General features: G+C 35.9%; 1 protein-coding gene across 1 annotated transcript; it reads left to right on the forward strand.

The window, feature by feature from the left end:
* The first annotated feature begins 2,690 nt into the window (after window positions 1-2,690).
* On the forward strand, window positions 2,691-15,841 carry il12rb1 (interleukin 12 receptor subunit beta 1). Its single transcript, XM_026221048.1, has 16 exons — window positions 2,691-2,776; window positions 2,857-3,064; window positions 6,049-6,175; window positions 6,341-6,516; window positions 6,681-6,817; window positions 6,902-6,932; window positions 7,560-7,700; window positions 7,816-7,895; window positions 7,973-8,195; window positions 8,376-8,516; window positions 8,613-8,714; window positions 9,574-9,717; window positions 9,886-10,035; window positions 10,172-10,256; window positions 13,214-13,283; window positions 15,180-15,841. The coding sequence occupies exons 2-16, from the start codon at window positions 3,010-3,012 to the stop codon at window positions 15,537-15,539; spliced, it is 2,022 nt and encodes a 673-aa protein (XP_026076833.1). The 5' UTR covers window positions 2,691-2,776; window positions 2,857-3,009; the 3' UTR covers window positions 15,540-15,841.
* Window positions 15,842-17,589: the final 1,748 nt, after the last annotated feature.

Raw genomic sequence — 17,589 nt, forward strand, 5'->3', positions numbered from 1 at the left:
TTGGGCTCTCAGCATAAATATGAAATGCCAGTATAATACATATTGGTTGTGTTTTTGTTTTTGTTTTATTTTTCGAGTTCATTTTTTTTTTTGTTCAAAACATTGATAAATATTAATATTTTTCATTTCTCAACTCTGACAAATTTGTTTAAAATATCTTTCAGAAGGATGATGTGCCCTGCCCGGATTCACAGACAGGTTTCAGACTGACATCACCCACATCACCACATATTTTTACAGCAAACCAGGTGTAAGTGCATTCATCTCATGTTGTGTTTGCATACTTACAAGATTCCAACTCCATAGTTGCCATAGAAACGCACAGTTCCCGGTCCAAGGACATGAACAGTTCTTAAGTAGAACATGGTGTGAACGCATGATCTTCAGTATTTGACAACAGCATCATCTATCTGACTTTAAATGTCTTTATTGATCTGTTTCTTCCTCTGTTAGGATGACACCACTGTGGTGGGTCTCATTAGTAACAGATATGAGACAAGCTTCATGAGCGGGGTGAGCTGCCTGACCGGGTGCTCCAGTGATCACAATCTCTCTCTGAATGTGGAGAAGACGAAGGAGATTGTTGTTGACTTTAAGAGAGTTTTTTTATTATATATATGCCTTTTTTACATGCCCTTATTGTATAGTTGTGTCTTAGATTTTATATTTGATCTAGATTTTTAAGCTCCACTGTTAGTGTTATCTGTATGCACTGGGGGTCTGAGAGTGATTTTCTGTATGTATTTACTGTACATGTGGAAGAATTGAAAATAAAGCAGACTTGACTTGACTTGATGCAGATCACAAGACAGACTCTAGTAAGAATCTTCAGCGTTGATAAAGCAAGTCCACATCTAGAGTGGGAATCATCTGGGAAGAAAACTTCCGACTGAACTCAGGCCTTCTATGTCCATTGTTTTCAGACTGATTTATGCCCTGCACCTGGACTAAGTTTTGAAAAGCACTTTATATTTTATTCAGAAGGTAATGTTCAACCTCAGAAAAGGTGAGTTAGCACCTAAAATTCAGTACTGCCAATGTTTTGTAATAAATAAAAATAATAATAAAGTAGAAGTTTTGATTAAATCTATATATATATATTTTTTTTTGTTAGGGTCAAAAATATAATTTAAATTAATTTACTTTCTTCAACAAGAAAAATACACTTTGTGCCAAGTTTTATAAAATAGTTTTCATAGACATAGAAAATATTGTTTAGGGCAATTATTTATTTTTCACTGGCTCAAAATATCTATCTATCTATCTATCTATCTATCTATCTATCTATCTATCTATCTATCTATCTATCTATCTATCTATCTATCTATCTATCTATCTATCTATCTATCTATCTATCTATCTATCTATCTATCTATCTATCTATCTATCTATCTATCTATCTATCTATCATACTTTTTGTGGGGTTACAGAGGTAGACATACTGTCAATTAAAATTCTGACCACGAGATGGCGACAAAATTCGATTTTGGCTGAAAATCAGATGCATATTATTTTTCCTAAAATTATTATAAATATAATATATCGGCATCTTATTCATCTTTTTATTTTAGATAAAATAAATCCCTTGTCATTTATTCAAGTTATGCATTTTCAGCATTGGTCTTTTTTGTAGCCTATGCAAACACAGGAAGGTAATTCAGATTTTGTTTTAGTTTAAAAAACAACAGAATCTCTGTGACTCATGTGTTAAACGTTTTTAAGATTTAATAATAATTTCTGCATTTAGAATTTTTATGTGAAATCAGTTATGGCTAATGTTACTCTCTGCCATAAATACTGTAAACAAAGCATGAATCAAATGAATGAAAATGTAGGAAAAATGTAATATGTAACGACCAGAAATTTAATTACCCTAAATTTGAACTGGAATTCATTTAACAACTTTAATTATTTTTCTCTCAGTCAGAATAAGAATAAAACTGATAGCAGTGTATGCATGGGAACCTTAGTTCCTGTAGCAGCCAGGAACATATTGTAAATGTTTTAATAATTTTTTATATATATATTAATTTTTTTAAACATGGGAACATTTTTACAAGTGAATTACATTTATATATAATTTTGATTAGTATTCATATTTTAACATTTGAAAAAGAGTCAACGTCAGAGGAAATGAATGTCATCATTTCTAGAAACCCTTTCCACTGACCTTTCCATTTTTTTTTCTTACAAAGGTGCAGTCATCATAAACAAGACATAAAAGCAAAAAAGAATTTTGTGATCTACTTTCATTCTAATTTTGCATAAGATCTGAAGACGCTTAAGTGAAACTGGAAAGCTCTCCTCTCAGATGAACACTCGATGGACCTTTACTGCTCCGCTCCACAGCTAGCTACTATTAATAACAGCGTGTGGTTCAATTGAAGTCTTCCTATTCACTTCTCCCACAAACACATCTATTAGAAGTGAAATCAAATCAAATGTGTTTTTTTTTTTTCAAATATATTTTATTTCATCAGGTTTAGTTCACTATAAATAACCCAAGCTGAGATTTCAGAGAACAGGCATACAACAGACACTGCCATTGCTTTTTTATCAAGTCAAGTGTAAAGTATTTACAGGGTTATAAGAATTTCAATTAGTTTCAAAGGGTTTGTGTGTTTAGGGCACTTGCATACACAAAGAGGATGTAAAGTACAAATGAAGTCAGTTTCTGGGGTCGGATCCTGATTACTTCTATACTAAAAGCCGTCCAGGTCAGGTTAAAGCTGGTTTTGTTAGAGAGTAGACTCATGTTTATTTTAGGGTGTAACAGGTAAGCGAACGTGTTTCTTTTCTCATGAAGTGTGAAGAGCTTCCCCTGATGTGCTCGTGTTGTGGTTTGTGGTGTTGCAGTAGATAGTACCTCATATCTGCCCCAGAAACACCCAGGACTAGTGCGTTCTGAAGTCTAGATGAAGCTACAAACTCTGGCTTCTCCGGTTGTCTTGAAGCGCACGTGTACTGGTCATGTCTTCTGATTGAGGAGCTCTCCGGACACTCGAAGCGATGAGGATGAGAGCAGCTGTGCTGGTGCTGGTTGTTTCTGTCAGTCTGACTGAAGGTATGTATGTCATTGACTTTCATCTTTCATGGCTGATGGCAGATATGCCGCACCGCAGAGCAAGATGATACTGAGATTAGTTTGATAGACTTTTACGGAAATAACATCAATTACAGAAGACTGAGATCGTGCTCTTGTGTCAGATGGTGTGTAGATTGTATCAGACAGCCATTTGACTAAACCACCATTAAACACCTTTGAAACCACAGGATGTAAACACAAATGGAAGAAAAGGCTTTTTTGCTTTTAAAAAGTCACATACTTATTGAAATGTAAAGCTAACTTCAAATGGTTGCACATTATTGGTCCAGGGTTCGCAATAATTGAGATGTTTTAATGTTTTTGGAAGAAGTTTCTTATGTTTGCTAAGCCTGCATCTATTTGCTATTTACTTTATTTTGAGAAATCGTTCTAATATGCTGATCTGGTACTTATTATTATAAATGGTTCTTATTATTTGTTATTATTATTATTATTATATTGTTATTATTATTTGACCACTAGTATATTTTTCTATATTTTTATTAATCCGTGGTATTATATTTAAATGTAATTGTCTTTTTATATATAGAAACAAACACACACTATTATTATTATTATTATTATTATTATTATTATTATTATTATTATGCACTACTGGTGCATAATAGTCTTCAGTGCTGGAAACTGTTGCGCTGCTTAATATTTTTTTGGGAACCTGTGATACTTTGTTTCAGGATCCTTTGATGAGTAAAAAGCCAAAAAGAAGAGCATTTATTAAAAATCGTAATTTTAAATTAAATATTTTCTAACAATATACACTACCGCTCAAAAGTTTGGGGTCAGTACATTTAAATGTTTTTCTTTTTTTGAAAGAAATAAAAACTTTTATTCAGCAAGGGTGTGTTAAATTGTTAAGAAATGATAGAAAAAGATTTATACTGTTAGAAAAGATTTCTATTTTGAATAAACGCTGTTCTTTTTAACTTTTTATTCATCTAAGAATCATGAAAAAAGTATTGCAGTTTCCAAATAAATATTTGGCAGCACAATGGAGGATACACTAATAATTCTAATAATAAATCAGCATATTAGACTGATTTCTAAAGTATCTTGTGAAACTTTATGCTGGAGTAATGGCTGATGGAAATTCATCTTTGCATCACAGAAATAAATTTAATTTTATTGGATATTAAAATAGAAACCATTATTATTGTAATAACATTTAGCAAGATTCCTGTTTCTTTTCTGTATTTTTATCAAATAAATGCAGCATTGATGAACATGAAATACTTCTTTAAAAACATTTAAAGTCTTACCGATCCCAAACATTAGAACTGCAGTGTGTGTGTGTGTGTGTGTGTGTGTGTGTGTGTGGGTCTGTTTACTTGTTTCTGTTTTGTTTACTTTTTTCTGGAAGCTCCTGTTACCAAGACAAATAAATGTCTTGTTTTGTGTGTAAACATACTCTTTAGCATTTACAGGTGCATCTCAATAAATTATCATGCTGTGGATAGTTTCAGTAATTCAATTCAAATTGTGAAACCTGTGTATTAAATAAATTCAATGCACACAGATTGAAGTAGTTTAAGTCTCTGGTTCTTTTAATTGTGATGATTTCTCACCTTTAACAAAAACCCACCAATTCACCATCTCAACGAATTAGAATATGGTGACATGTCAATCAGCTAATCAACTCAAAACACCTGAAAAGGTTTCCTGAGCCTTCAAAATGGTCTCTCAGTTTGGTTCACTAGGCTACACAATCATAGTGAAGACTGCTGATCTGACAGTTGTCCAGAAGACATCACTGACACCCTTCACAAGGAGCCACAAAAATGCATTGCCAAAGAAGCTGGCTGTTCACAGAGTGCTGTATCCCAGCATGTTAACAGAAAGTTGAGTGGAAGGAAAAAGTGTGGAAGAAAAAGATGCACAACCAACCGAGACATTTGCAGCCTTATGAGGATTGTCAAGCAAAATTGATTCAAGAATTTGAGGGAACATCGATTCAAGAATTTGAGGAATGGACTGAGGCTGGGGTCAAGGCATCAAGAGTCTCCACACACAGACACAGTCAAGGAATTTGGCTCCAGTTGTTGTATTCCTCTTGTTAAGCCAATCCTGAACCACAGACAACTTCAGAGGCGTCTTACCTGTGCTGAGGAGGAGAAGAACTGGACTGACTCTTTTCAGATGAGAGCAAGTTTTGTATTTCATTTGGAAACCAAGGTCCTAGAGTCTGGAGGAAGGTGGAGAAGCTCATAGCCCAAGGTGCTTGAGGTCCAGTGTTAAGTTTCCACAGTCTGTGATGATTTGGGGTGCAATGTCATCTGCTGGTGTTGGTCCATTGTGTTTTTTGAAAACCAAAGTCACTGTACCTGTTTACCAAGAAATTTTGAAGCACTTTATGCTTCCTTCTGCTGATAAGCTTTTTGAAGATGCTGACTTCATTTTCCAGCAGGATTTGGCACCTGCCCACACTGCCAAAAGCACCAAAAGTTGGTTAAATTACCATGGTGTTGGTGTGCTTGACTGACCAAACTCACCAGACCTGAACCCCATAGAAAATCTGTCGGCTATTGTCAAGAGGAAAACTGTCAAAGAGACCTGGGCTTCCATACCACTCCAGCAGTGTCAAAAACTGATCACCTCCATGCCACGCTGAATTGAGGCACTAATTAAAGCAAAAGGAGCCCCTACCAATTATTGAGTACATGTATAGTAAATGAACATAGTTTCCAGAAGGTCAACAGTTAACTAAAAATCAAGAAATTATTGAAATAATCAAAATTATTTTATTATTATTATTATTTTTAATTGGTCTTATGAAGTATTCTAATTTGTTGAGATGGTGAATTGGTGGGTTTTTGTTAAATGTGAGTCAAAATCATCACAATTAAAAGATCAAAAACTGCTTAAAATGCTTCAGTCTGTGTGCATTGAACAGATTATTTAAAAAAAAATTTTTTTTTTTTTTTTACATCATTTAAATTATCTTAAAGCGGCAGGATGTGTGTCTACAAGTCCTCCACACTGTTACAAAACATCAACTATGCAACAAGAGGACTTCTTTTGTGAATGGGATAAGAGAAGCCATGAGAAGAGTCAAACACACACTCTTCATGTATGGTGAGTTCAACCAACACATTCAAATCATGCTGTCTTCATAGTTACAAAAAAACGTAAGCCTATGAAAGGCTGTTTGTTTGACCTAGCGTAAAAAGCTAGCTTGGTTTTAACAGATACCCGAGGCTTGATAATGCATGTCACTCATCATAAATATACCTTTCACAGGGACAGTGAAAATAAAAAAATTCTTACAGTTATAAACTGTGGTGAACAAGAACAGAAATACGTTCCCTTGGAGAAACTAGGAATCACCACAAAAAAGACAGACTTATGGTTACAGACACAAGTCGGCAACATCACCTGTAATTCTAGCAAAGTCTCAGTCATCCTAGAATGCATGGGTAAGTTTATATTACATTAATGAGAGCCAATACAGATGGTTGGGATCATAAATGTCTGCATTTGTTTAAATATACTTGATATGTAATAATTATAGAATTACAAATGTATCATGCCATTATAATCAGCATAGTATTTTACTGATGTATACTCATGTTGTCAACAGTCAAATACAGTAAACCTCAGATTCTCCGAATGAAAAGGTTAGCTGGAATCCTGAATCTCACTGTGGACAAACCGAAGGATCACAAAGGTGCAAAATATGAGATCAGATGGAGGGAGAGTGGCTCTGAATGGCAGAATGTAAGACGTTTCAGAAAATCTAGTATTTTCAATTCCTGAAATGAATCTGTTATTTTACTAATATGATGTGTTCTCCAATTGTAGGCAACATTTGAAACGAAATACAGCACTGAAGGTTTGTGTCCATATTCTGTTAATACAAATTATATATGTGCAGAAATAGGGTAGTCTGAATATTGCACAGTCTTAAGAGTGATCTGTCCTTGGTTTATATATATATAATAGCACTGATAATCATTACATATGCAACGATGGTGTTAACTCTTAAAGGTACGGCACCAAAGAGGGTGTAGAGAGGGTGGAAAACTATGAAAAACTAAATTATTTATAATAATTTATTATTTCTTTGTTGCAAAAACTGTAATAAATCATTAATGGAATGGCTGTGACCCATTTAAATTATATACAAATTTGAAAGTTGCTATCTAGGATCACTGGAAATATGTGACTGCAAAACTGCAAAAATGTACCTACATACAGTACATTTCACTGCAGTTCCAACAACTTTTGTTGCTTTTCACTCAAATTATGATTAAAGGGACAGTATTATATTTCATTATTCAGAGAGAGCATGTGCACATGGTTGCCAGGTTGGGAAGATTAAGTCTTATTGGTGTATTTACATTCTTCAAATCTGGCAACTCCAATCATGAAAACAGGTTTTGCAGTCACATATTTAAAAAATGTTGTGCCCATCATTTTTTTAAATATATAAAACTGATGGAGATGAATATGTTTCTAGATTTATACACGCTACATCTACAGTACACGAAAAGCTACCAGATCCAACTGAGGCGGCAGGCCAAACCACATTCAGATCTATGTAACAACTCACTGCATGCTCTCTGGAGTGACTGGAGCCCAGTGGTGGATGTTCCCTCAGGTTTGATTTCAGCTGTATCTTTCAAAGAATGCTCCAACTGCGCCATGCAAAACAACTTTTAATAAGTAAAAGCATCTGAAGATATTTGGTTAACAGATGTAACACTTCTCTTCAGAAATCAGGCACACACCTGTAATACACTGGGTAGTAAACAAGATGACAAATGGTACCAGAGATATTACTCTCTCCTGGGACGTAAGTATGAAAGCAATAGAGCACACCAAGATTCATACAATTTGATTTGAATGATGCTAAAATGTCATGTCCTTTAGGCCCCACCTGTTAATGAGTCTGTAGGGGGTGTGAAGTACAATCTCACCCTCTCAGTTTGGCCTTGTGCCAAAAAACAAAAGAAAATGGACCATTTAACTGTGAATCGAACATATAATATATCCGTAACTTATTCAGAAGCCAGGATTTCCATTTTTGCAACTAACAATGTTGGAAGTTCACCACAAGAGGAGATCATCATTCCCGCTGTCAAACATCTGAGCTGTAAGTGTTAGTGGCGTGGGTTTTCGGGAACAGTATGTGTGTTAGAGTTTAAGTTGTGGGGATTTTGGTGACTGAGTCTTGAAGCGTTGTTAAAAATGACTCATATTGAAAAAATGAAGAAAAATACCTTGAGAAGTAACAGTAAATTGGAAACTCAAATGAATTTTTGACCATTTTCAGACTGTGACCCTCAGATGTCCTCATATGTGATCACCAAGGCTAAGAAAAGCTGCTTAGAATGGTACAAGCTGGAAGACGGCGAGACCCGACCTGAGACAGTAAACAAATCAACCCAAAAATCATTCAAAGACATTAAAAATGGTAATGAAGAGCCATTCGTCCAATTTAAACATCAGTTCATGTGTCATATTGGCATGTGCTGCATATGCTAACTCGTGTCTCTGGTTTTAATTACAGTGGTGGAGAATTTTGTACGTCATTATTACTTTCTTCACACCATGAAAAAAAAAAAACATTATCAAACTGCTGTTATGTGTCCTTTTTACTCAAAACAGACAGGTAAGTTCAGACTAAGGATGTGCCAATAACATTCTGTTAATTCTTATCATGTTATGGCCAATAATTGGCTGATTTTAAAAACATGTCTGGTATAAAATTAAACACAAAAATCTCAAATAAAGCAGAAAATTCTTAAAGTAAATCATTATAATGTACAGTAAGAAAAATGGATATTCAGGACTTGATAAAATGATTTTAATTGCTGTTAAATTGTTAGTGTTTGTAACATTTTAACTGTCACTGAACACGCAAAAATTTACTATCCGAAATGGTTGTAATTTATAAATGCTTTAGAATACAGACCTAGGTTCTCCTAAAGAAGGCAATCAGCAGATTATTGCTGAAGTGAAAACATTTATGTCAAAAAAATGTACTGTGCTAAAAATAAAAAAGCCTAAGTTATGTTTCAAATTTGAAGTTGATCTCACGAAAATTGAGGTTTGAGATGTTGTTTAGGCGTTAATAAAAAAAATAGGCAACGAGTGACACCCAAACTATTTTTTTATGCATTTCTCCTGTCAATCTTTCAGTTTCTGTCACAATGATTTTAATACAGGATGATTACTAAAATATGTGATGGGGAAAAATGACAATTAAAAAAAGAGCACCACAAGTTGAAGATTAACTTTAAGTGTGTGCTAAATGACGAATAAATGTGAAATTACTTGAAATTACACTATTAAATATTCAATACTTTCTGATATTAATCAATTAAAAATATTATTGATATAGTATCATGTTGTGCATCCCTTGTTTAGACTATTAAGAGTAGTTTATTGAAGAATGAAGATCTCAGTATATAGTCCAGATGTTCAGTAGTTCTCTCATTTTCTCAATGGAACATTTGCATTTGTTTCAGCACCTAGTAATGGTCCGGCCAGTGTGAATATCTCTGATTTGACACATGATTCAGCTGTGGTAAGTTGGTTTTCGATTCCTGTGGTGGAGCAGCGAGGATTTCTACAGCATTATGTCATTTGGATTTCTGGACAGGGAAACACGAGTAAGCTAAAAGTTTATAGTATCACTATTTGCTATGAAAGTCATAGCTGTAGATCGTTTTTTACTTATTTGACAAACAACCAAACATGCCACAAACATTTCAATGCTGAACTCACCAGAGTAAAATATGAGGAGTAACCTCTCTTGCTTTCTGTTCCTCTTGCTTTAGGGTTCTATGAAGTGCCAGCACATAAAACCAGCTTCCTGATTAAGGACCTCCACCCAGGCACGTCTTACACCATATCTATAGCCGGAAGGACAGAAGCTGGTAATGGGCCGAACTCAACGACAAACTTTGAAACACACTCCAAAGAAATGGGTACTGAAACACAGTCAATGCAAATGGAGAAATGACCATGAAGAACTGAAATATTTATTTGCTTTTTGTCAAATAAATACAATGAGATGGGAGAATATCCCTGCAAACAGCAAATGTGTTCTGCCATTTCTTCCAGGTTTATCATGGCAGGACCTCACCATCCTGATCATCTGTGTTGTTGCCTTCTTGTGTACGATAATCTGCTCCATAGCTGTCAGGAGGTGAGATCCCCATAACCCAGAACAACTGACTGAGGAGCAAGATATATTATATTGTACATAAGATGTAGCTTGATTGACAGAGAGCACAGAGCTAGATCCGTAGAACAATGTCATAGGTTAGACTACCCTATGTATTCCTTCATGCACTAAACAAAAATGAATTTTTTTTTTTTTTTATCTTTAGTCTGGTATTGGTAGTAATTTTGACTTTACTCTTAAAATATTACAACTTTATTCTCATAAATTTACATTTATGCATTTGGCAGACACATTTATCCAAAGCGACTTACAGGCGATTCAGGCTATACAGGTGCATCTCAAAGAATTAGAATATCATGGAAAAGGTCTTTATTTTTTGTTATTCACAAAACTGAAATATTTCAAGAGATTTTTTGTTTTAATTATGATGGTTATGACTTACATCTGAGTAAAAAAAAAAATCAGTATCTCAAAAAAATGTGAACATTCCATTTTGATCTTGATTAGTTTGATAAATTTTGAGTATAAATACTGGGTACCTCTTGGGCAAGTTTAGAACATGCAACCACAGTTATGGGTAAGACTACTGACTTGACAGTTGTTCAGAAGACAATCATCAACACCCTCCACAAGGAGGGTAAGCCACAGAAGGTCATCGTTGAAAGGGCTGGCTGTTCACAGAGTGCTGTATCAAAATATATTCATAGAAAGTTGACTGGAAGGAAAAAGTGTGGTAGGAAAAGGTGCACAAGCAACAGGGATGACCACAGCCTTGGGAAGATTGTCAGGAAAAGCAGATTCATGAACTTTGGAGAGCTTCACAAGAAGTGGACTGAAGCCGGAGACAGCACATCAAGAATCACCACACTCAGACGTCTTCAGGAGAAGGGCTACATCTGTCAGATTCCTAGAACCAAGCCACTTCTGAACCAGAAAAACATTAGAAGCATTTCACCTGGGGTAAGGAGAACAAGACCTGGACTGTTGTTCAGTGGTCCACAGTCTTCTTTTCAAGTAAAATTAAAGTAAATTTTGTATTTCATTTGGAAATCAATATCTGGAGTCTGGAGGAAGACGGCAGAGGCACATAATCCAAAGTCCCGTCTGAAGTTTCTGAAGTCTGAGATGATTAGGAGCTGTGACGTCTGCTGGTGTTGGTCCATTGTGTTTTATCCAGTCCAAAGTCAATGCAGCCATATACCAGGAGATTATGGAGCACTTTATGCTTTCATCTGCTGACAAGCTTTATAGAGATGCTGATTTCATTTTGCAGCAGAACTTTAGTACCTACCCACAGTGCCAAAACCACTTCCAAGTGCTGTGCTTGGTTGGCCAGCCAACTCACCTGACCTGAACCTCACAGAGGATCTATGCGGTATTGTGAAGAGGAAGATAAGTAACATCTGACAAACAATACAGAGGGGCTTCAGTAATGCCTCAGCAGTGCCACAGGATGATCGCCTCCATGCCACGCCACATTAAAGCAGTAATTCATACAAAAGGAGCCCCAACCAAGTATTTAGTGCATAATTAAACCCTCCTTTGAGATCTTGAACAAATCTGTTTTTAAATCTTTTTTGTTTTACTGATCTTTGAGAAAATAATAATAAAAAAATGATTTTTAATTTCAAATGCCATTTTTTTATCTTGTCTCTGCATAATGCATAATCAAAAAGTATTTATAAGAGCAGCGCTGCTTTTGCTTTTTGCTATGGTCATCTTTGTGGCTTGTGCACCTTTTCCTACCTAACTTTTTCCTTCCAGTCAACTTGCTTTGTTTTATGTAGTATAAAATTACAAAACTAATTTCAGACTATGTTTGTTCTTCAGATTACAAAATTATTCAACCTAATTTAGATTAAAAACTGCTCATGCTGCATTTATGCTCCACTATTTTTCGCCGCGGCATTGGGGGAATTGGTGATCCTCTGCCCATCTTGACTTCTGAGAGACACTGCCACTCTGAGAGGCTTTTTTATACCCAATCATGTTGCCAATTGACATAAATTGTAAATTGGTCCTCCAGCTATTCCCTACAGTATATGTACATTTAACTTTTCTGGCCTCTTATTGCTACCTATCCCAACATTTTTGGAATGTGTAGCTCTCATGAAATCCAAAATGAGCCAATATTTGGCATGACATTTCAAACTGTCTCAGGGGGATTTCACACTAGCAGTTTAGTGCGGAACGGGGCACGGTTCGCATGAAAAATCGCTAATGTGAACGCTGTCATCAGACCCTGGTGCTCACTGGGGTACCGAACCCGAGATTACCTGGAGAAGGTAGTCTGAGTCCGGTTGCTCCCGAGTTGTGGCGCAGTTCGCGAGAATGTGCAAAAAACACGGACTAGGGTGTGCACTTCTTCAGGAAGTAAAGTATCCCGCGCATGCGTAACACTGTTGATATCATTGTTTCCTCAACACATGAGAGAGCCGAGGTTGATTCCACACACTCCTAAAAGTCAAAATTAAATTAATTAAAATTAAATAATTAAAATAATAAAAAATAATTATTATACTGTGCATAATAGTATAAAAAAAAAAATAATTACAACTGTGCTCAGTCACGCGTTTTCCGTGTGTGTTTGCGATGATGTAAGTTGACAGCAAACACACCTGGGTTTGATACAACCATTTAGTGTGAAAGCAGACCAATGCTGTGGGCGGCGCCGGGAACAATCCCACTCGGGCTCGGACCGCAGCAAGTGAGCCCAGTGTAAAAACCCTCTCACTTTCAGCATTTGATATATTATCTATATTCTATTGTGAATAAAATAATTTTATGAGATTTGTAAATTATTCCATCCCTTTTTTACTAACAAGTTATACAGTGTCCAAACTTTTTTGGAATTGGGATTGTATAATTTGTCTTAAATCTCATTAAAAAAAAAAAAAAATACATGTATCATGATAAATGTAAATGCATTAACTTCTAAAAACTTCTAAAATTTATTTAACTGTCTCTTTGCTTTGCAGACTGAAGCTATTACCTGAGGTACCCAGTCCTGTGTTAGATACAATAGAATTCAAATGTCCGGAAGATCAGGTTAGTAACACACACTGCTGAAGATTCGAAACCTACTCTATTTCCAACAACACTGCCTCAATATTTTAACAGGGCATGACTTATTATGCTGCACATTATAATGACCCCAATTCTGAAATCTCCCTTCACTGTTAGCAGAAAAAAAATTGTGGTGAGGTCAAAATAGCAACCACAACTTGTCACATCAGCGCATTTGCAGTGTATACTTGTAAGGGGTCATGTGATGCAATTAAAATTTTTCCTTTCTCTTTAGAGTGTTGCAAGCTCTTGGTGCATGAAGAAGATCTGTTGCAAAGTTGCAAAGACTAAAGTCTCAAATCCAAAGAGATATTCTTTAGTAAAGTCACACCCCCCTAAAACAATTAGTTTAAACACACCAACACGTTTACATCAGCCCCTTTCACACTGCACGTCGGACCCGGCAAATTGCTGGAACATTGTCAGGTCGCCTTCTGTGTAAAAGCAAATACGTCCCGGGATTTATTCCACCATTGAACCTGGGTAGGGGACCTAGTAACATTGTTGGGTTCAATCCCGGGACGAGCACTGTGTGAACAAAAGCCAGATCTAATGCCGTGTCGTAATGATGACACACGTTATCGCGCGACTCTTTTACCGGCCGTTTTGAAGGAAGATCAATGGTTGCGACAAAAAATATGTGCAAACTGTAATGAAGCAGAGATCAGTTAGTTCCTCACTTTCTGCGCTGATGCTGAGATCGTTTACTAGCTTGAGTGAAAGTATAACGTGCCTAACGTTTTCGACTCGTACATTACACGTCACGTTCTGATGTCACGTGTCGTTACGGGATCTTCAAGGGTTGTGTGTAAAAGCATGGACATATCCCGGGTAATCACTGACAGTGTGAAAGTGCAAAATCTAGCGACCCGGGAACAATTGCCGGAACACTTTACCTGTGTATTTGCCGGAATCGCAGTGAAAAGGGCTAATGTGGGAACATTTGCAATATGCTGCCCAAATGTTCATGCATTGAAAGAAGGTGTAACCTTTGATTGCCTGTAAGTACGTTTTCATGTTTAAAGGATTTGATACCGATGATTCAAATATGAGATTTGAGCAGTTGAGTAGGCTTGTTTGTCATATCTCCGATAACAAATGCAGACTTGGTTATATGTTTACGTGGTTCGATACGCAACGCAATGCATAAAGAAGACAGTATAAATCATTTATAATCAGTAATTATGTCCCCTCTGGATGCAATAAATGCCTCACTTGTAATGGGTTTTATTGGTTTTTGTCTCCTCGTGCCGGGACACACGCATCACAGTATGTTCAAGGGTTAGTTCACCAAAAATTTAAATTCATCCATCTTACTCACCCTTGAAGAATCCTAGGTGCATGTGACTTTTTTCTTTCAGAGTAATCCAGTCGGAGTTGTATTATAAATTGTCCTTGCTCTTCCAAACCTTTCAATGCGGTAAGCGGTGTTTGTTGTCAACAGTTCAGAAGACGTGAAATGAAAAGTGCGCATCTGTAATAAAACGTCCCTCAAACAGCAACGGTGGGTGATTAGATGGATGAATTTGAATTTTTCGGTGAACTAACCCTTTAGGGGCCTAGCATTTCCGTCACATGCTTGAGGTATTTGGCCAATCACAATGCACTGAATAGCTGGCCAATCAGAGCACACCTCGCTTTTCAGAACAATGAGCTTTGTAAAAATCATATCACCCCTTTAAAAGAAGCTATAAGAAAAAGAGTGAAGGAAAGCTACATTGCAAAATCATCTCACAGAACTAAGCCAATTTACATAAATTATAGACTGGAACTACTAATGAAATTGATGCAAAATAAACGGAGGGTATATATTTTTAACTTATTGTGCATGAGTCATCAGTGCATCTAATTCCAAATGAGAACATGTTTGTGTCGCAGGACCTGAGCCAGATGATGGAGGAGGTGCATGAATTTGTTCTCTTGCTACGTCAAGATCTCAGCAAACCCAGAGAGGATGTGACCTCTGAACAGGGCACTTTACTGCAAGACTTTGGGCTTGTTGTCTTGCAAGAGGAAGACGAGGAGAACGAAGAGGGTGGAGTAACTGACTTGAGCTCTATTAAATCCAGTTGCTATCCAAATCCTAGTTACAGAGGACAGACGCTACAGCTGCCAGAGCCTTTCCCCATGACAGACAGCATTTCAAAAGACAATGACACAGAGTCCACATACAGAAATGGCCTGTTCTTTGAAACAAGAGTCGGGGAGTGTGACAAAACTGTAGTTAACAAGACCTGAGTGTTAGTGACAAATAAACAAGCCTAAACAAACCTCCTGTATCTGCTGCATGTGTCTTCTGTACAACCAGGTGCAGTTAGTTATGCATCTTTAGCTTTTTAAGCTTTTCTTTAAAGTGCACCTGAGACATAATACTGGAAATAACCCAGTTCTGAGAACATTGTGCGATTCTCAGCATTTAATGAGGTTGCAAACACATCCTCACTTTCAGGCTTTGTTGTGGTCACTGACGTCACCCTCTGGATTCTCATTATGTCTATGTATGTAGCCTACTTTGTTTTTAATAATTAAGTTACAGTTAGTGTGCCCATCACATACCGATACATTACTGTTCAAAATGTTAAGGTTAGTAAAAAAAATGTCCTAAGAAATTCAAACCTTTATTAAGTAAGGATGCATTACATTGATCAAGTTGACACACACACATACATGAACACATATATCTATGTATGTATGTGCAGTTTTGTCCACTAGGGAGACCAATTCAATCTCTATGAAAAGACACTATAGGGTTTTTACAACATTTAATTAAACAGACATCACAAACCAACCGAAAAATGAAAAAAAACAAAAAAAAAAAAAACGGCAGCAACAATAAAAATTGTTTTATACATTGTATATTGTACTGTATCACATCATTATTTAATATATTCAAAATCTATATTATTTTATAACTTAAATTATTGTAATTATTATTGTGTGATCTGTACCAGTTGTTTGAGAGATACTTTGAGAAAAATGTTGCTTTAGGTGTTGGTGACAGAATGTTTTAACAGCATCCGGCTGTAGCTACACATTGTCTGTCCCAAAGTGAAGTGCTGCTGCCCTCTGTCTTCACGAAAGTACCTTTGTGATTCTGCGCTGTGGCTGCCTGCTACCTCTCTGTATACAGGAATCAAACTCAAATGAATATCTCCACTTCTTTGGAATCTAGGACTAAAAAAGAAAAAGCACTTACAGGTACAAGTGTGGGATAAAACATTTAACAAAAACAGAAATAAACCATTAAAAAATATAATAATAATAATTGCACAACAAATGGATTACAGTTTTTCTCAGTCGCTTTGGTACATTTCTCGAATCAAACTCACAATTTGCAAAACATAAAGTGCATTTCTCAAAACAACTCGTACAAATAGCAAATCACCCTGGATTACCTGCAAAAGCCAGTCTCCTGCTCAAAATCCTTGGTTCATCTCTCAAAAATAAATATCTGTGTCAATGAACATATCACTGCCATCAGAATGACAAGCCCTTGTGTCATAGTTTACAGATAAGACAGTCAAATTGCTTAGTCATGTTGTCAATATAACAGTTTACTCAGGAGGGATGATCTGATGTAAACTACTGTATTGAACAATATGCCATATGCTTATGTATGCCATATATCCATTTCAAACGTACACATTTACACATTAATGTGGGATATTGACTGAAAGAGACTGGATAGAATTCCCAGTTGCACTTTTACAAAGTCTGACCAAAAAAAAAAAAAAAAAAATCTACAATGTCATTGTGATAAAGAAAAGGAAAAATAATTATGGACACAAATATGAATATAAGTCCATTTTCAGAATGTGTAACTCTTGTGTTGTCCTTGCTTTTCAACTAAAGATTCATGGGATGAACCTTTGAGCTATTTCAGAGAAAGGGTTTATCATTGGTTTATCATCTACATTCTCTTCATAAGTCAAGATTCACTTGGACAATTCATGCCAAATGTACAAAAAGTCTAATAATAATGTGTAAAAATAAATATAAAAAGTGTGCTTGGCAGTTTTTGACAACTAGATTAACCATTTTGCTATTAATGACTTATACGATGAACTAAAGACTAGATGTTATGAGTGGTAAGACTGTTGCACAAAAAACTATGCAATACGTTTTGAGCATGACAAAACGTATTGCAACGTATGTTCGTATCTATACGAACATGACATTAGCAACTGATAATGCAGGAAACTGCAGATAAACATGCATAATCAATTGCATGAATGTACAAAAGCAATCGCAACTTGTTCAAAAGAATGAGAAACTGGTTTTATGATGT

This window comes from Carassius auratus, chromosome 36 (genome assembly GCF_003368295.1).
Source record: "Carassius auratus strain Wakin chromosome 36, ASM336829v1, whole genome shotgun sequence".
NCBI lineage: Eukaryota > Metazoa > Chordata > Actinopteri > Cypriniformes > Cyprinidae > Carassius > Carassius auratus.